Consider the following 20,749-nt stretch of genomic DNA (forward strand, 5'->3'; position numbering starts at 1 on the left):
CACTGTATCCCTAGTATGGGTCAAAAGTGTAAAAAGCCAAAGCTACTATTATAAATCACACTTTAGAATGTGTACCTTGTAGTTGGTTTATCTGATACAGATTTTCAAAACCTCGAAGCAATCAGCATCAGTGACACACCGCCTTGCCGTAATGACACGCCAGTTTGCATCACGTGATCTGTCATACACTATATTTGCATTTAGGGACAGACAGGTAGTCCAGGTTTGCAGACCAGTTTGACGTTACGAACACAACCATGTCTGTACTCAACAGGTGTCTGGTTTCTCTGTGTAGAAACCAAAGTAGATTTCTTCCAATCGGTGTGATGAAAATGACGTCATCATCGAAAGTAACGGCCAGAAAACTGGAAGGCAAAGTTGCCGTGGTAACGGGCTCTACCGATGGGTAAGCAAATTGTTTTCATTTCTTGATCGGATTTTTGGTGATCAAACAAAACTTATTCCATATAACTTATGATTGACTTGCTACACAAGCCAGTTGAAAAAAAATCTGTACAAAAAAGGGGGCAAATGCGTTGGTCAGCTCATTGCTTCGTCCAATGAGGTGCAAGCTGCTATTGGTAATAACTAGATACAAATTATATTCAAGTAAACAAAATATTAAATTGTCACTCGGTAGGTGGACATTCATGGTACCTCCAGCTAATGGTGAAAAACTGTTACTATTACTCTCAAGTTTGGTGTAAAAATGGAAAGCACGTGGAAACCCTAGTGTTGGGAGCAGACTATAGTTATGTTCATCGAGTGCTTAATCCTTTGAGCGCCGAAGTCAATTTTTGTCACCCTTATAAATTATACCTAAGTCAAAAGTTGTCAGATTTCTTGCCAAAACTTTGATAAAAACTATCCAAAATTATCACAACAATTGCAGAGAAGTTCATAAAAATTGGTAAAATGTTGCACTAGAATTTTAATTGGGAAAATACATCACCCAAAAGGTGAATTACTTGCACCGTCGGGTAGCTGTCGACTATTATCTTACCAACCAATAATACATATCAGGGATCATCGTACAAAGGTTGGTACCAGAGAAACAAATCACCTAAACCGATATTTGAAATTCAAAATGGCCGATATCCCTGTGTTAACTCTATGGGCAAAATGAAATTTTCGATTTTCGGAAATATAAGACAGCTAAAAGTTTTGGGTTTTTTTTGCTCAGAGATCTCTAAAATTAGCCGCGCACAGACGGTAGGAGAGAAAAGAAATTGCGCGTCCGAGTTGCTTTCTAGGCGTACCCTACCGTCAGGATGGCTTCACCGTCCAAGAGATGAAAGGTCGAGGTGGCATTCAATTGAATAACAAACTATTTTTATGCGCTCTATGGAAATCTTAATTCCATATGACAGTGTTAAAATGCGATATTTTGTACATTCGACTAGACCGGTAACTTTTTTCCTTTCACTTGATGAATGTATGAGAAACTTAACAAAATATAAACTTATACATTGTTGTAATCATGAAATGATATAGGGACCATGATAAAGCTGGAAAGGATATTTCAAGAGTAGTAATTTCATTTATTTATGAAATAAATTTCATCGCTTATTTTCTTATACTATTTACAGTTTATAAATTTAATAAAATAGTTTACATTTTTCCGGAATTGCGTTCCTTTCTACATATTAATTTCGTAAAATAATTCTTCGTGTGAACATTTTCCAGGCAATGAGAATTTCGAATGAATTGCTTTGTGTCTTGCAGGATTGGATTAGCCATCGCCAAGAGATTAGCCGAAGACGGAGCACACGTGGTTGTTAGCAGCCGAAGACAAGAAAACGTAGATAGGGCAGTGGAGACATTAACATCAGAAAACCTGGATGTGTCTGGCATGATCTGTCATATAGGGAATGCAGAACATAGGAAGCACTTATTAGCAACTGTAAGTGAATTTGTTTGATTTCGGGGCACACATTCCACATGAGGTATTCCCCATTGTCAGATTACTTACCGATATTCTAACAAATGTCAGCGATTTTCACATTTACGTCCAGTAATTTTTGATTAACTTTTTCACAATATTTTAATTAGTGAGTGGCTGTAACAGCTTATGAAGCAACCAGACAATTCCTAGTGAACTTTTGACATGGCCCGACTTTAATCATTATGATAGTGGGTACCTCGGAAGTGAACGACTTAAACATGTACTTGAACTTTCAACCATGCTATTCAACCATTCTCTTATCAAAATCAAGAATAAAAAATCGGGGAGGGGGTGTTATGTAGGTTATGTAGTACCAGGGGGGTCACCGAGCAAAATGGTTTACTAGAGTACAATGTACCGATGACTTGAAGCTCCGCTAGCAGTGTCTTTTTACATTATTTTTATGATTTTATTTTCAAACTAAAATAAGTTTGTGAGACTGTAATAATTTAGGTGTGTGTATACACTTATTATTAACTATCTGCTGGGACTGTATGTCCAATGTTGAAGAAGATAAAAATTACACTGTGATTAAATGTGTGGCACTCATGAAATCTCAGCCCTATGCGGAAAAGCAAAAACCGTGGATACTTTGTATATCTGCACTGAAATCTTCACATGAACTGCACAGAGTAGTCCAATGTAATGCATAGGGATGAATGTTTTAAACTGTAATACTGTATGTTCCATTTCTTTATAATATACCAATTTTTGAAAATGGCGGGAAATCAAAATGACCGTTAAAATTTGAATTTACTTGTCAAATGTTTTACAAAGGAATGGTTTCCTAATGCAGTAAAAGCCCATATCCCTTCAGAGGGTAGAATTCAGAGAAAACCAGGAGAGAATAGGAAGATATTTTGAGGTCAACAAATTTCAAGAGTTACAGCTGGTGGGGCTTTGATTTGCAAAATAAACAACCATACCGTTCGATATATAGCATTATAATTAATACTGGCAAACTGATGCTTGTTTTAATTAATTCAGCTGACGGTCAGAAAATAGTTAAGGACATACATACATAATTAGCTGACTTGTTAAACACTTTGTTGCGGCAAGATTGTAGGAGGGGAGAAACAGAAAGCAATAATGGAAAGTACATGGAAAGTGGGAGCTAAATTACAGTAACAGTAAGCTGTGAAATACTTTCCCAGAGATCATATGGAAACGGTATTACAGTGGTGTTTGCCTCTAACGTAGAGAGTTATACGAGTTCTTCATGGCAATAGTGAGAGAGGACTATCTTATTCATTGTAGAAATCTGATAGGCGAGGGGTCTTGATTCAGTTCTCGCTAGACACAGAAGATGTTGTTGAATTATACTATGGTGTTGTCAAAGCCTATGTCTTCAGTCGGGATTTGCTGGTGCTCACCACTGCTAGCATGCTTGAATTTCACGCATTCATTGAATAACTAACCGCTTTGCATTGAATAACTTTGTCGCAATGATTAATTGCAGTCGAGTCGTATTCACTGGCCCATACTATCCTTGGAAACACATTACGCGATTATTTAAATGAAAAGACATATATGTTATTTAATCGTTTTAACAATAACCAGCTGACCTTTCAGAGAAGATTTAAGAAGTGCAGTAAAGGGCATTTGATCTTCAAAAGTTCATCGATCATTTCAAAGTAGATTTCTATATAGGTCACCTCGACACGATGGGGTTAAAGTGCAGGGCACAAGCAAACGGACTGCGGGTAAAAATAGCAAGGTCTCTGTCTACACGGAATGACCCCGACCCGCTTCTACCCACATGCATAATTGTAAAGAATCCAAATGGCCGGAACAGGTAAGGTTCCAAGACAAGAAATGTGACCTTTTAATCTAACAGTTCTCTAACGGTTAATAAACTCAAAAACCCCCCGTAAAGTATACATTTTCTGAAAGCCTACATATATGGGAACATTTTGGTAACCACAGTGACACCATTGTTTACATAACTATCACGTGACAAGATAATTTGCATACCTTTCAAAGTCGGTTTTCCCTATGTTTTGTCTCAATACTTCAAAATATCTGACTCAAACTTGCTGGAATGCAAGCTGTCACAATGCTCTTTCAAAGTGTGTCTCAGATTTTCTATATCTTGCTTAGTTTTTTTGGAGCACAATTTTAAAGAAATCAACTATGGTAAAATTCACTGCTCTGGAAGTTTTTCTGGCATAAAAACTGTTTAAGAAGGTTTAAAAAAATTCTGAGACACACTTTTGAAGACCTGTAGGATAGCTTGCACTCACATGAATTTCAGCCACATATCTCAAAGCATTGAAACAAAACATAGGGAAAACCGAATTTTGAAAGGTTATGCAAAAATCTGTCACATGATAGTTATGTAAACAATAGTGACACTATGGTAACCAAAATGTTTCCCTATATCTAGGCTTTCCGAAAATATACAATTTACGGGGGTTCTGAGCTTATTAAACACTAGAGAATTGTTAGTTTAAAATGGTCAATTTCTTGTCTTGGAACCTTAAATCTCCCCCCCGGAATGTTTAGGATACAATTTTCTTTAGAACCCATTTACACCCATGAAATGGCGTTTGTTTGCCAAAAGTATGAGTAATATAAACTGCATTTAAAATCAATTTCATGTGTAGTAAAACACATGAACTGTAAACGAAATCTCACAAACGTCATGCTTGTTGAATTGAAGAGTTTCTTGGTCTTGTTTTAATGCCGTACATTGTTGGCTGAAAATCCCTGAAAGGTAATTCGCTTTCTTTGGAATCTGTGTAGGGTTGGATAAAAAGTTCAAAATAAAATAAAAAGCTTGCAAGATACAACGATGACGAGTTTGCAGACACAAAGTAAAGATAAAACATATAACAAGTACTTTATGGTTAACGAGAAGGACTGTACCTATTTGATAACCCGCATGTCGTTTACTGCAGAGGCCTAGTGTTATAGATTACATTTGTCCTACCACATGGTCAATAAAACATCTTGCTATGGTAGCATAAAGGCAAGTATAGGAAAACTGGCGGTGGTGTATAAGATGATTAACACATTATGATAATGGAGAAGATGTGATTGCAGTTTGCAGATAGCATAGCATGATGGACTTTTCAGAAGAGAAGTTATGAAAATAATTGGCTGTAGCTGAAAAATACTCAGCCAATGCCAGTCGCCATCATGAAAACTCAGGGGGTCCTGTTAGAAAACTGGTTCCCCTAGGATAATGTGAATTTGTAATACTGCGAGGTGTGGGCTTACTATTTTGTAGTTTGTTGGTGGTTGTGACCTGTTGCCTTGAGTTGAATACCATTTTTATTGTTTCCTTTTTTCGAGAGCTTAAAGACTACGAAAAAACAGCAGTTAAAATAGCCCCTGCAATAACAGTACTAAGCCATTCGAGTGTAACCTATGATAAACTTACTAAAATTAAATCTAAATCACAATTATCAAGCTGTGAGATGTCATGCATATTTAATAATATATTAGGTAGAAGTCAATTCGTTTATTTTAGATTGACGCGATTGTAGTCTACTTGTTGTTTTTTTTTCATCCATATCAAATACGTCCTGTTATCATCAATATGTACATAAAGTAAATTAGGCAGGTAACCTTGGCCATTACATTAATAGACACGGCCCTATGCATCGAATATGACTAATGGGTTTACTTTTACAAGCCAATAACACCTTAAGGGATAGGTACCACACTGCAAACAAAGTGTATTTTACTTTGCACATTGTTGGATCTGAAGATCTCATTCGAAAACATTCTCAGGGACATTAAATCCATGCTGTCGCAAGCAAACCCAAGCGAATTCTACAACATTTTTTATCAGATCTTTTGTTCCTTTCTTGCTCCTTTGTATGATTCGAGCAAAAAATTAAGAATTTGGCTAATGACCGATATATCTGTAAAATTTGTTCATCATTTTATCGTTAATAGGTCATGTTCAGGTAGGTGAAAGATGGATATACGTGTGACACCCATTGAGCTATAGTTACAATTACAACTATATTTACTACATTCACATGTGATTTTGTATATTTTGCTATGACGCTCTGTGACGCCCCCCTCTCTCTCTCTCTCTCTCTCTCTCTCTCTCTCTCTCTCTCTCTCTCTCTCTCTCTCTCTCTCTCTCTCTCTCTCTCTCTCTTCAGACAGCAGAACGACATGGAGGTATTGATATATTAATTCAGAATGCTGCTGTAAACCCTCACACAGGACCGATACTTGAGGTGCGTTTATCAAAGATGATCATTTCATACTTTTTAAACTGTCAGTATATGAGTTAGATCATCTTCATTTTCAATTCTGTGTGTTGCCATAAACAACACTTACTACTGTCTCATGGGCCATATCAAACGCCCTGATATACTATTCTCTAATGTGGGAAAATATTTTTACATAAGCATCATGTTTCTAAACAATGGGAATAAGTAGTTGATATAGCAACTGACATATTCATAAGAAAATAATGCCAGTGTAGGAGAGGTTTTCACTTCCTTGATACTAAAGTGCAAATCCTTACCGCTTTTGTTATGATTAGTGTATTTCATTTGTCATGTTCACATGTGTCACAGCGCACTGAGCAAGGGATCGCAACATGTTTACATAGCATGGAAATTAACAGAGCAAGAATATATAATTATGAGACAACAATACGTTGCATTTAAGAAACACGAATATAGCGGTAACACACAACACCAAGGTGATGCAAAACACGTTTAACACCACTCGGCAACATTTTATAAACACAGCAAATGTCTTTTTTTGTCTTCTTTGCTCATTTTTGATGAGTCTTTTCAATGTTTCCTTGCAGACATCTGAGTCAAAGTGGGAAAAGGTAAGATGAAATGACACCAGTGTTCTCCGTCTTACTGAAAGTAGTCTGTCTCCTTTAAGTTATAACGTTAGGTTTTTTTCTAAAGTCAGGCAGATGCAATGCTCTTCGTCACTAGTCTTCGCAAGTTTATCGCTACGTTTTGTGACCTTACCAATTTTCACTGTAGCTATGAAGAAAAAACCGTTTCTAAATGCGATTTATAATGCACGCCACTCTCTGTTGTGTCACATATAAAATACATTGACGAATGAAATATTAAATAGTGGTGAATGAAAAGTGACCCAAGCGGGACTCGAACCCACACCCACTGTATACATTACGGATGCTCTACCTCACTGAGCTAATGGATCAGTGGGGTACAATGTGGGCGGTGCCTGACTCTTAGATGGCGCTTTTCATTTCTGTTGTGCGTGGATGGTGAGTAAGGCGGCTAAACTCATCACCTAAACCTTTCAGCCTAAGTAGTCCAGTCAATCTACGAGAGTTTTAGCACCTAACCCACCACAAATTTGCAACAGATTTTTTTCTTCAGAATGCATTTCAGAGAGGTACCCAGAACAACATATTAAAAGTTTACTCGAATCCACCTTGGGGAAATATGACTAATTTGCATAAATCAAATATGGCTGCCAACCATCCGACAAAATAACATAATTGGCCATATATCACATGTTAAACAAGCTATTTCAGTGATTTCAAAGTTTGACACTATTAATTTGGCTCAGGGAATCATTTTGGAGGTATAATGTTTCATATGGGTACTTCATTAATTTGCATAATTCCAATATGGCGGCCAACATTCCTACAAAAGACATTTTCGGTCATATACCACGTATTAAACAAGCTATTTTAGTGATTTTAAAGTTAAAAGTATATTTCTTAGGCATGGACAAATAATTTTCGAGATGCAATGATTTGCATAGTTAATTTGTTAATTTGCATAAATCCAATATGGTGGCCAACATACCTACAAAAGACATTTTCTGTCATATACTACGTATTAACCCTTTGGGCGCCAAAGTATATTTTTGTCAACTTTATAAAATGTACCACAGTCAATTTTTCTGCTTTTTGCCAAATTTTTGATAAAGAACTGTGGCTGCTGACAATTGAGACCCATTTGGTCCAAATTTATGAAAAAACGTACAGAAAAGTTCACAAAAATTGGTTAAATATTGCATTAAAATTTTGGTGTAAAAAAGTACAACAGTCAAAGGGTTTAAGCCATTTCTGTGATTTCAAAGTTAAAAGTATATTTCTTTGGCACTGATCAACAATTTTCGAGATGCAATGATTTGCATAGGTACTTCGTTAATTTGCATAAATCCAATAGGGTTGCCAACATACCTACAAAAGACATTTTCTGTCATATACTACGTATTAACCCTTTGGGCGCCAAAGTCTATTTTTGTCAACTTTCTAAAGTGTACCACAGTCTGCTTTTTGCCAAAATTTTGATAAAAAAATATAGCTGCTGAAAAATGAGATCGATTTCGTCCAAAATTATAAAAAACGTTCAGAAATGTTCACAGAAATTGTAAAATATGCATTAAAATTTTGGTGTAAAAAATCACAGCAGTCAAAGGGTTAAACAAGCTATCTCTGTGATTTCAAAGTTAAAAGTATATTTCTTTGGCATGGGACAAATGATTTTTGAGGTGCAATGATTTGCATTGGCACTTTTTTAATTTGCATAAATTCAATAGAGCGGCCAATATACCCACAAAAGACATTTCTGTCATATATCATGTATTGAAGAATCTATTTCAGCCATTTTGAAGTTTAAATATATTTCTTGAGCATGAAGAGACATCTTTTGCGGTTCAATGTTTTTAAAAGACTCTTTGATAATTTTCAGAAATTAAATATGGCTGCCAAATTAATGTCCAAATAGCTTCTAATATAAACAAGGTTCTGGTTGAGTTTTTAGCAATAGGAATATCATGAAAAAACTGTTAAGAGGGCACTGCACCCAACACAGCGTATTTTCCTCAAAACAATTTTTTTGCAAATATTCGTCCAATTTTGATTAACTTGTTAACCCAAGATTCAAAATTGGTTAGGTTCACCTTTTGGCTGGACAAGCAGTCGTAAGTTGCATGATATAGAAGGGTTAATTTATGTAAATGTATGCAAATCACCCGATTTCCTACTTCCCTTTTATCCCAATTTCAAGATTTCCAAAGAATATAACTCTAGTCTGGCTGGGTCAATTTTCTGAAATTTTCACATTATGTTTTCTAAATGCTATATAACAAAACAACTATTTTGTTTTGCAATAAAGTTCTTACATTTTGAATTACAGGTTATTATTTTGCTAATCACGATTTTAAGCACTTTTTGAGTGTCAGTATTTCAACTCATGCCATTTTAGAATGAGGATAGATAATGAAAAATAATATTGTCGTATTTTTTCTACATATATTCTTATTTCAAGTGAAATATTACATTTCACAAAATAGTTTCTATTGGTTTCCTTGTCATCTTAGATGAGAAATATTCCTTTGAAAAAACTGTATTTGCAACGTGCAGCTCCACCTTCAGTCCTTGAACATTTATTTTTAAAAATGTGGAAAATATACTATAAATTTACTTACAAAAACGATCCATTTTTGAATAAAAGTTTATTTTAATAGGTGTCTGTGATACCTGAATTTGTTAAAATACTCCATAAATATATTGTATTTTGAAAAGAATGTTAAAGCAAATTTGGTAGACTTACATATGTGACTTCCGAATGGATTAATATACGTATATGTTCATGTGCGTTTACTATTGAGATTTCAGAAAGTCATGCAATTTTAATTATTTTGTGATTTTTCTGAATATGACAACCGTTAATAATTGTTAGTCGTCTTAAATAATCTCTTTCTGAATATAACATTGGATTCATCTGTGTACGACATTAGTTGTGATTTTATTGGTGTTTTATACTCTGCAGTGTTAAAACATGTAATCTTTAATGGTTACTGTTTTAAAACAGTCGTGTACAAAATCTTTAGTTTATAATTTAGACTTAACCCCCTCCTTATGGACGATTGCATCTTGGTACATCCCTAAATGATAGGCAAGAAGTCATAACATATAACAGCAAAAATACAATAAACACAACAAAGATAATAAAACGCAGAAAAATAAGATAATGTGACCAAAAATAACACATGCCACAATACAGACAAATTAAAACTTAGCGCTGTGGCAAACAATGTCAATTTGACTTACACACAAACTCACAAAAATTGAAATTGCATGCTTAGCAAAGGCAATAGTTACACGATACATACATGTAAATCTGGAAAATGACACTTGGAAAACTGACTCAAGATGTACTTTGTTGTATTGTGTAATAGTTGGATTCTGTGTTTGGATTAATTGTCCTTTGCTAAAGCATGCAGTTTTCAGATTTTTTTAGTTTGTATGTCCATAAAGTTTTATGAATCTGACATTGTTTTCAATAGTGCCAAGTTTAATTTGTGTGTATTATGGCATTTTTATTTGGTCGTCATCATTTTTTCTGTTTTTGAGCTTTGTTGTGTTTATTGTATTTTTGCTGATATGTGTGATGACTTCTTGCCTATCATCTAGGGGATCTTATAAAGATGTACCCATCCATAAGAAGCGGGTTCAATCTAAACTTAAGATTTTGAACACGTCTTTTTTTAAAAGTAAACATTACAGATTACATGTTTTGACACTGTACTGTGTTAAACACCCATACAAATCAGAAAATGCCCTACACAGATGAATCCAATGTTATATTCAGAAAGAGAATATATTATTAAGAAGACTAACAATCATTAATAGTCGTCATATATAGAAAAATCAAAATTTTAAAAATAAATGTCCAAGGACTTAACAGTTTCTTCTTGATAGTTTCCTCGTGCAAAAAAACTATACCAAACCATTATTATATTAGAAGCTATTAAGCAATGGGGCATTAATATGGCAGCCGTATTTAATTATGCAAATTATCAAAGGGCCTTTGTAAAAATTTAACCACTGAAAGTGTATCTTCATACCCAAGAAAAATATTAAACTTTAAAATCACTGAAATAGCTTGTTTAATGCGTAGTATATGTCCGACAACGTCCTTTGTAGGAATGTTGGCCACCATATTGGATTTATGCAAATTAACAAATTAACTATGCAAATCATTGCATCTCGAAAATTATTTGTCCATGCCTAAGAAATATACTTTTAACTTTAAAATCACTAAAATAGCTTGTTTAATACGTGGTATATGACCGAAAATGTCTTTTGTAGGAATGTTGGCCGCCATATTGGAATTATGCAAATTAATGAAGTACCCATATGAAACATTATACCTCCAAAATGATTCCCTGAGCCAAATTAATAGTGTCAAACTTTGAAATCACTGAAATAGCTTGTTTAACATGTGATATATGGCCAATTATGTTATTTTGTCGGATGGTTGGCAGCCATATTTGATTTATGCAAATTAGTCATATTTCCCCAGGTAGATTCGAGTAAACTTTTAATATGTTGTTCTGGTACCTCTCTGAAATGCATTCTGAAGAAAAAAATTCTGTTGCAATTTGTGGTGGGTCTAACCCTATTTGACTGGACTAAAGGATCCCGCGGTATGTATGTATGTATATATATATATATATATATATATATATATATATATATATATATATATATATATATATATATATATATATATATATATATATATATATATATATATAATATATATATTATATATGTATATATATATATATATATATATATATATATATATATATATATATATATACATTTATGTCATATATACATGTGTGTATAACACAAATTAAGTTTCGTGCATTCTTCAGACAGACGATCAGAACACAGAACAGATAGGCAGATAGTTCTGACTGTCTGAATATTGCAGGATGCATGAAATTTAACAGGTTTCATTGATTTGTACTTGAAGTAATATGTGTTTTTATTTATAACGCTCTTCTTTTCGCATTGAGTACTGTAATTTCCCACAAGGACATACATCTATATACTTCGAGATATATGTATGCATTGATGTATTTATGTGTGTGTTTGCGTTCTATGAAAGTTTGATAGTTAATTAGTTTATTTTTACATTGTTTCGTACCTAGCGAGGTATCGTCGAGCATAATACACTGTTATTAAACATTAAACGACCAAACTATTCGACTGTACACGCAGACTTCACAAACGATATTACGTAGACACACTACGTCATCACCTCATGTTAATATTACAGAGACAATTTGTCATATGTCCGATTCCCACGGTAAATCGTCTTTAGTAGTTATTTCAATTTGATGTTTGTCTTTTTTCTCCTATAGTCACCGGTTTACATTAATTCTCCAACAGGTGTTCCATATTAATGTCCACAGTACATTTTTCCTGACAAAGGAAGCCGTACCTTATATGGAGGCGAGGGGGTAAGTTAAGTTCTTTCGTCCCCGGATGTAGCTTTAATTATGCGAGGAAAGCAACCATCAAATCAACAAATCAAAAATAAAGGACTATAATAGATAATACCCAAGGGAATAGAAATAGCGCTACATAATATTTACTGCAAAGCTTATTTGCTGTGGCTTTTAATGCTAGACCAGACTTGAGTTAGAACTGTCGTGAGTCTAATCTGCTTTGCGACTTGTTTTTTGTGGGTTCGATTCATGGCAGTTTATCGTGTGTTTCATTGGAGTGTGTGCGCATGCGTGTAATTTACACTCACGGAGATATAGCTAACGTCTTGGGACGTGTAAATAGCTCACACCTATTGTGTGCCGTTTAGACTTGCCATTGTATAAAGGACTCTACTGTACGAAATTGAACGACTATATTGACTTTATCGAAAAGGACCATGAAACAAAATAGAACCTTTAGGCTCAAAGAAACATCTAACTGGATTTAAATATTCTAAATAGTTCCATTATATAGGAAGTCATGTTCAGTCTATCGAATGCTACATGATATGGACGAATCTTCTGTTATTTCTTCTTTTTTTGTACAGAGGAGGTTCGGTACTGTATATTGCAACTCAGGGTGCGTACTCACCATTTTCGGTAAGGGTACTTCATAATATGTTTTACTGATTTACTGAGAGAGAGAGAGAGAGAGAGAGAGAGAGAGAGAGAGAGAGAGAGAGAGAGAGAGAGAGAGAGGAGGAGAGAGAGAGAGAGAGAGAGAGAGAGGGGAGAGAGAGAGAGAGAGAGGAGAGAGAGAGAGAGAGAGTGAGGGGGGAGGGAGAGAGAGAGAGAGAGAGAGAGAGAAGAGAGAGAGAGAGAGAGAGAGAGAGAGCCTGTACAATAATAATTGGGGAATCAACGAATAAACTAAAGCAAAGTTTATTTTTATTTATTTATTTTTATTTTTTGTTATATGTATTTGTTTATTCCCTTACAAGACCTGCATTGACAGACTCAAATCGAGTTGAGTGGTACATGATAGATTTAGGTTTTTTGTAAATAGCCTTTCAGAAACAAGAACGGTTGGTCAATCATCAGCCAGAATCAAGTTGGAGTGAGCGAAATGTTGCTCTGTGGCACCATAGAGGACACGTAAGCTCCACATCTTGTGTCCCCAGAATAGGATTCCCGTTATTTCCGCGGTTCTGAAGTTTACTTCGCCAGTCTTCTATGAATTTATTCTCGTCCATAGGCCTATCATGTGGTCTGCATGGCAAGAGGGAATGCAAATTTGTAGTCAGCGAAAGTCGCCAAGGTGTATGGACCACTGAATTTGCTTAACTGGGGATACAAGCTCTTTTGAACTTGATCGCAAATATTCGAAAATGACATTCAAATGATATGGCATTTTCAACACTTTGCTAAAGACATTCTGCGTCTTAAAAGTGAAAGAGTTAATTTTTTTTTCTCAAACTTACTTTCCACCATAAAATTTTCAACCACACTCTTTACCAACGTTTGGTATCATAGAAACAAAATACTTAACATTTACCAATACATTGAAATTCAAACTCCGCTACTCCTGTGTCAATTCTATGGTTAAAGGCGATGGTTTTTTTCTTCCAAGAGCTTTAAAAAGAGTTTCAAAAGCGGTAGACCAGAAGAGTATTGTAAAAATATGAGGGTCCGCATATCTGTTCTTGAGATGCATAAGTTCTACGTGAAAATGATTTTGATGGAGCAACCCTAAGACATTGTTGAAAGTATCTACGAGTTTGGCATGTTTGGGTCCAACTCTTTTAATAGACTTTAAGTTGACCAAGTTACCAGAAAAATGTTTTCTTTGGCCACAGCTACGGCAAAAACAGTGCAATGGTTTCACTTACCCAGAATGCTCTCCCGGCGCAGTGGTTTCACTTGCAGCCAAGACGTGTAAACAATCGCCGAAAGAAGTAGCAAAGATTGCAGAATCAAAATGTTTGCGGCGATGCATGTCGGTCAACACGCGACAACTTGCTTTTTACATCATTTGTTTCATCACCAGTTTATCAATATTCATATACTGCCAGTGGAAACATCAACATTAAAATTAGTATGACTAGGTGGCTACCGAATTCAGCGTGTTGTGTCCGACCGCATTTCTGCATGGAATTTCTTAAATTGCATTTCACAGAACCACTACAAGACGAAGATGAACGCATTACTTGAAATATCGAGGCCCCCAAGCGCGACTGTTGCGTAATTTGAAGTACACGATATCAGAACTCGGTCTGTATATGATGCCATTATCGTATAATTTGTATATTTCAGTTATTTGGTGCATATTGCGTATCAAAGACAGCGTTGCTGGGCTTAACCAAGGCACTGGTCCCACAACTAACTGAGAAAAATATACGAGTAAACTGCATCGCTCCTGGAATTTTCAAAACAAGATTCGCCAATGTTGTGAGTACTTTCAATCTTTTTATAAATTTGCAGAGAATACTCCTGTTCAGACAAAAAGAATATAGCCTGACCAAACAAACTATAGAAAGAATCATTGCGCGTCCGAGTCTACAGAAACGATTGAGCCTTTGCGATCTCTAATGTACGCATGCGCATTAAAGAGAGATGACTCAGCAGATAGCTGTACAAAACAAACTGCAGCAAATATTGGCCAATGCAGATTAAGAGAGCCTGTCGTTAGATATGTAGTGGCAGGAATTGTTAGTGAAGTGAATCCACGCGAATTCGACATTAGGCAAAAATCTCACATTTACTGGACACTAGTTCGCAGCTAAGATGGTTGACGGTGATGACACTGCATAGCGTATACGATCGCAGTTTGCTCACTTACTAGAAAAACTCAAAACATTGGCACTTACCGAAAAAAACAGTGTACCATATGTTGTTATTTGTGCAGCTGTTTCAAACTAATTGTCGTCGCCATTGGCGTGTGATGCATACTATTTTAGTGATAACTGACAGTACACATAAGTAAATAATTCGTAATACATAATGATATTTTACCTATGTTTCATCAAAAAAATATATATCGTACCGTAATGATCGAGCTTGGACATCAATGCCTTGTTAGATTGTATGAATACAACAACTGTAGTCGAATATTGTTCTGCCTAAAACATTTAGTCAACTCGTCGAGTACACAGACACGCACAATAAATCTATGAGATGGCACAGCTTACACAGGTCTGTCACTTGCTCTTTCCGCGGAGCCCTCTCTCGGCAGTTTTGGGAAATTAAAATGAGAACAGCATCACGCTGACGTAATCATCATGGTGGTGGTGATAAGTTCGCCGCCTCAATGTTCCATTATTATCGGAGCGCTCATACTGCACTGGTTTACATTTTCGTTAATTCTAGATCACAAGCAATGACACGCTGCATAATCTTGGCCTCAGCCGGACTCCAATGAAAAGGTAAGCAGGTTTACACAACAAAGAGAAAATCTGATTAACGCTTGATGCCTAGGCTTACCCAAACCTTGCACTCGGATTTTTCACCATACCATACAATTCTAAAGCAGGCAACGAAAAATTTGAGACCGGTTGTCCTCCAACGATTTTAATGAAGTACTCGGCACAAGCTATAGCCAGCTTTGGCATAATTGTCCTGTCATGACTCTTTTGTGACATGTTTTGATAATCTACTGATTTAATTATGATTCCATTTCAGGTTTGCTGAGCCTAGCGAATGCGCAGGCGCAGCATCGTTTCTCTGTTGTGATGACGCGTCGTTATCACCGGGGAAACTGTCGTAGTTGCAGGAGGTATGGACTCCAGACTGTGATGGGAGGTACCATTGATTGAGGCCGGGTTATTCACTGGCGGCGTTGGAAGGGAAAACTGCTTTTCATAATTTTTATAGTGAACGGAAATTGTCGCGATCTTGACATTCTGTGTGAAGTTGTGTGGTTAGCGGAGCTACACATTACCCATTAAACTGTATTCCGTTGACTGTGCAGGGATTTATCAATTACGTTGCCGACTGAAATCTGACAAGACATCGCTTTTCAAGTGCCTTCTTTATAACCCATTTATCCATGGAAGCTGTGGTAAGCTGTGACTTTCATTTGAAGTTATCCCACCAAGCACGATGCAAGGGATAGGAGGAGAAAAATCACCGAAAGAATCAATTTTTATAACTGTTCATCTATACCTCATCCAGGCTGCAGAATTCCTGAGGTTTTACACCGTGTCCAAGGGTCAACAACAGTTCAGAAGTCAAGAGTCGCGAGCAAATTTGTTATCGATAAGGGGCCGTCGATAATAAAAGCTGACGCACAAGAAACGTAATTCCTTCGTTTTACTTGAAACCCCCTCCCTCCCCCTCAAAACGAAAGTTCTTATGCGAAATCAATTTCGTATTATGATGCCGTTTCTGACAAACCCACACGCACCTCTCTGATCCGCACGCCCATGAAAAAATACCGGAAGGGCACATTAATTAATAAACCTCCACTTTACGCGTTTCACTTTTTTAGACAGAACATTTTAATGTATTTAGGACGTAGGAAAATGTTTCACGTACATGTTTCACGTTGAAAAAGCATACAAGTTTTTATTTCACATTCATGTCTTTTCGTTGTCTTTTCCGTCTCCGTATTTGTGGTCATTCTGTTCTCGATGAACGCGAAGGTAGTTTTGCGTTTTCGCTGCAAAGTCGCACTTCGAAAACAATAGAAAATCCTTATGCGATTTTGACGCACACAAAACGAAATGAGCTTTTACCCCCTCCCCCCTAAACGAAAGAATTACGTTTGTCGTGCGTCAGCTTTTATTATCGACAGCCCCTAACATATCTGACAATAAACTATGTGTATTTTAACAATATGACATTAAACTGGTCCAATAATCATTTCCATTCAAGGTAATATATTACCAGGTCCATGGGACAATTGTTATTACAAATTTAAGTAGGACCATCCTGAACCACTGATAGTTAGTGGTGGTACCAGGTGTCCGGAATGGGTAAGAGTACCCTGCTAGCATGCTACACCCGTCAGGATTGGCCCCAAAATTGTCTAAATATTGTATGAAATGATACAGGATATGAATCACTGTAATAAGTCAAAGCCAGGAATGCTGTCGCTAATCATTTGAGTGACCGAGGTGTCATATTTGACCACAATTTCGTCATATCGACCGTAGAACTTTTTGAAAGTCCTAGCGAGTCTTTTTGTAATTGTGTATCCTTGTCTCACTAGTTTTGATACAATAAGCTGTGTCTCAGTTGAAAATCAGCGTAGGAATCACAAGCCCTACAATACCTGAGAAGTTGAGACACGTACACACCATAAGCAGGTGCAGACGGAATATTACTTGACAAGTGGGGATAATTTATGATTTCAAAATCGAAATCATCCCTTTTGTCATACAGCTTAGAGTGTAGCCCATTAGTACCCACAAGTGCTGCATTTAATACCAATCAAATGGCAGAGGAAATAGAAAACCGGGAAAAATCATATGCAAAAATCAGTTTGTGCTGAGCTACTTACAGGTAGCATGTGCCTCGGGGACAAACCGAAAGTTTTTTACAATTCTTTCCTTGTGTATTCACTCTTTGGGCTCATTTTGGAGCTCTCGGTGTAAGAAATATTTTCCGATAATCGAATTTTTTATTTTCCCCATAGAAATTAACACATGGATGGTTGCCATTTTGAATTCAAATCTCCTTTAATGTCTGGTTATTTGTTTTCTCTACCACCAAACGATGTACGGTAACCCAAAATTGCTATCCTTCATTTGGTAAGAGAATGGTTGAAAGCTTCATTGAGGAAAGTTTGAGTTTTTATTAAAGTCTTTCACTTCCGAGGTGCATACTGCCTTAATCAGATGATAGTCTCATGCAATTCTCAATGGTGTTTCAAAACCAAACGCTTGGACGCTGGTCAACGCTTGGACTAGGTCATCTTTTAGGTGAGCCACAGTCCCTCCACCCTGAGTGGGTGGAGGGACTGTGGGTGAACTAACGTCCAAGGATCGTCACGGAACTAACCAGTCACCCAGTCACACTTTCTGTGAACAATGAAAGCATTTTTTGAACCTTTTACCACAAATATTTGAAATTGGGTCGACCACAGCAATGATAGTCCAAGTTAATCAACAACAGCGACAACTTCGATTCGACATCAACAACTGCTCCCATTATAAAATAATTGTCACGTCCCGAGTGTCTAACAATAAAACAGCATGATGGGGAAGGCCGTACGAAGTCCAGTGTACCCTGAACGTTCACAGGGTATCCGAAGGCAATCTCACGTTCTGCCACGTCATATTGCTTCCGAAAACGTTAAGGAATGGACCACTTGATTTTCGGTGGGGTCGTTGGGAGATTGACGCGTGAGCACCATTTTTCTCCGTGCTCTACCGGATTTTTTTCTCAACTGTGTGAACTCTGGCATCGTTTTTTTCTCTTCCCCTGTTAGATTGACACGCCGAAAATAAAGAAAGACTTTAAGTAACTGTCCGTGCATTATTTTTTACTTCATATCTGCTAGCAATCTTTTTTATTTTTGGTGACCTCAAAATCTTTTTTTGCGAAATCTTCCAAAGCCCCACCCCCAGGATATCAAATGGTCCACCCCTAACGCGAGGCTGTAATGGATCGGGTTTGATGAGTCCCAAATGTCGACACAACCTTGGAATTACGAGAGTTCTTTACAGCTTCTTTGCAGTTCACGGTACGTTATGTATAAAATATCAAACAATGTCAATGAGATTTGTCAATAACAGCCACAATAAAACTGTCTGTACTTTTACAAGTGTTGTATCAAATAAAATGTCGGAAAGAGGTATTGCCTTGGCTTCGATGTTTTTATTACTGCTCACTGCGCAGACGTAGTGTTACAGTTTTGATGCTAAAGATTAATAATTAGAACTCGTTTCAAGCTGTAGAATCAGTAAGGGCGTTCCTCCTTTTCCCACTTCGACCAGTAGATAAAAAAATGTTGCAGCTTACAGTGAGCCGACAAAATACTCTCTTAATAAGGGAATTAACACTCACACCAGAAGCGAACATTGCTTTCTTTTACTTAAGCTCCAGATACTCTAAGCTTCGAAATTTTGAAATATTTTATTTTTCCGATGAAGCAAAAATTCGCTATTCTCCATGCAATTTGTGATTATCACATAAGCGATTTACCGCAAATTACCAGAAAACTGCAATTTTAAAATAATCGAAAGGTGTTCTCTGCGGTATGTCCATGGAAATTTAAACTCCATTTCACAAAAATTAGCCGGTGAATACTTGACCTTTGTAAATTATGTTGTGCAATGAATTAACATCAGTGTTTGTTCGGCAAACATCATCTTCGGAGAATGAATCGGAAAAATAAGTCCCTGGTAAGGATTTTGACGTATTAAGGTACTATGCGCCTCGCTTGTAAAAGACAAACTTTTGCTCAAACTTTCCTTGGGAATCTTTCAGCTGTTCGCTTTCGAAATCACGAATAAAATCGAGGTCATCGTTAGTAAGGGAAAGCAACTCCACACATTGTTCGTATATTAGTTATTTGCGTTTCATGTATAGTAGTGTGTGTTATTTGTTTCACTGTCTTGTGTATAGAGCCGATGAGGCACGGAGAGACACAGCGGCTGTAATCTGCGTGTTAGGGAAGTCTTAGCCTAGATTCTATTCGTCGCTTACGGCCTCCATGCCTCCGACCCCTAAAGAAATAGGCTACCCAGGATTTCCAGTGAAATTCAAAATGGCCGCCAATGCGATTAACTCTATGGAAAAGGACTTCTTTTCGAATTTCGATAAACTAAAACGTTGAAAATTTTTATTTCACCGAGACCTTCAGAATAGTCCCACAAGATCAAAAAAATGTGAAAGTTTGAGAGTCAGAATTTTGTCCCTAAGGTGTATTCTACCTTACTGTAAAATTCCGAATGCATTTATTTATATTTACTGAAGATAAACTCAATATAAAACCGTAATTTAATGACTTGATTAAATAAACCAAATAAGCACGCCGTGTTATAGGCTTGCAAAACCTTGCAGAAATAATCAGGTATTTGGGTCAATAAGGCGAAGGCGCGTACAGTACACAACGCACACCACTTCAAATATTAGGCATGTGAAACCTTGTAAAAATAATCAGGTATTGAGGTCAAAATATGAAGGCACGGTCCCCTAACACCGATGAATCATGGTAAATGGAAATGTCATATGGTACAAACTCCGATAATGAGGTTTGAAATTTACTTCAGGAAGCTAGATAAGAAAATGTGTCTTCTTCTTGTACCATCTCCTTGATGAAGGGTCAGTGATGTTAACGGTACATTGTCATTTCAATAAGCTGTCGTCTGGCACAGCCTCTCATGTTGGATAGATAACAGCAATGAGAGCGCGTGACTTAACTCACACGATGGTTCAACTCGGTGATAACGGCCACTGTACTGTACCCCTGGTATGGGTCAAAAGTGTAAAAAAAAACACAGTTACAGTTATAAATCACACTTCAGAATGTGTACCTTGTAGTTGGTTTATCTGATACACATTTTCAAAACCTGGAACCCATCGACATCAGTGACGCACCACAAAGCCGTAATAACAAGCCAGTTTGTATCACGTGACCTGTGATACACTTAATAA

The 20,749-nt window shown here is 36.6% G+C and overlaps 1 protein-coding gene across 1 annotated transcript; it reads left to right on the forward strand.

Moving 5' to 3' along the window:
• Positions 1-234: 234 nt before the first annotated feature.
• On the forward strand, positions 235-15,911 carry LOC139127647 (dehydrogenase/reductase SDR family member 4-like). Its single transcript, XM_070693562.1, has 9 exons — positions 235-406; positions 1,726-1,903; positions 6,067-6,144; positions 6,729-6,752; positions 12,111-12,181; positions 12,757-12,808; positions 14,462-14,596; positions 15,515-15,570; positions 15,827-15,911. Exons 1-9 carry the CDS (start codon positions 258-260, stop codon positions 15,909-15,911), a joined length of 828 nt encoding a protein of 275 aa, XP_070549663.1. The 5' UTR covers positions 235-257.
• Positions 15,912-20,749: the final 4,838 nt, after the last annotated feature.

This window comes from Ptychodera flava, unplaced genomic scaffold (genome assembly GCF_041260155.1).
Source record: "Ptychodera flava strain L36383 unplaced genomic scaffold, AS_Pfla_20210202 Scaffold_34__1_contigs__length_2629520_pilon, whole genome shotgun sequence".
Lineage (NCBI taxonomy): Eukaryota > Metazoa > Hemichordata > Enteropneusta > Ptychoderidae > Ptychodera > Ptychodera flava.

Coding starts and splice junctions, on each gene's coding strand:
- LOC139127647 (XM_070693562.1), top strand. CDS start 258: ATGTCTGTACTCAACAGGTGTCTGGTTTCTCTGTGTAGAAACCAAAGT. Junction 6,753..12,110: donor CTGAGTCAAAGTGGGAAAAG/GTAAGATGAAAT, acceptor ATTCTCCAACAG/GTGTTCCATATTAATGTCCA. Junction 12,182..12,756: donor CCTTATATGGAGGCGAGGGG/GTAAGTTAAGTT, acceptor TTTTTTGTACAG/AGGAGGTTCGGTACTGTATA.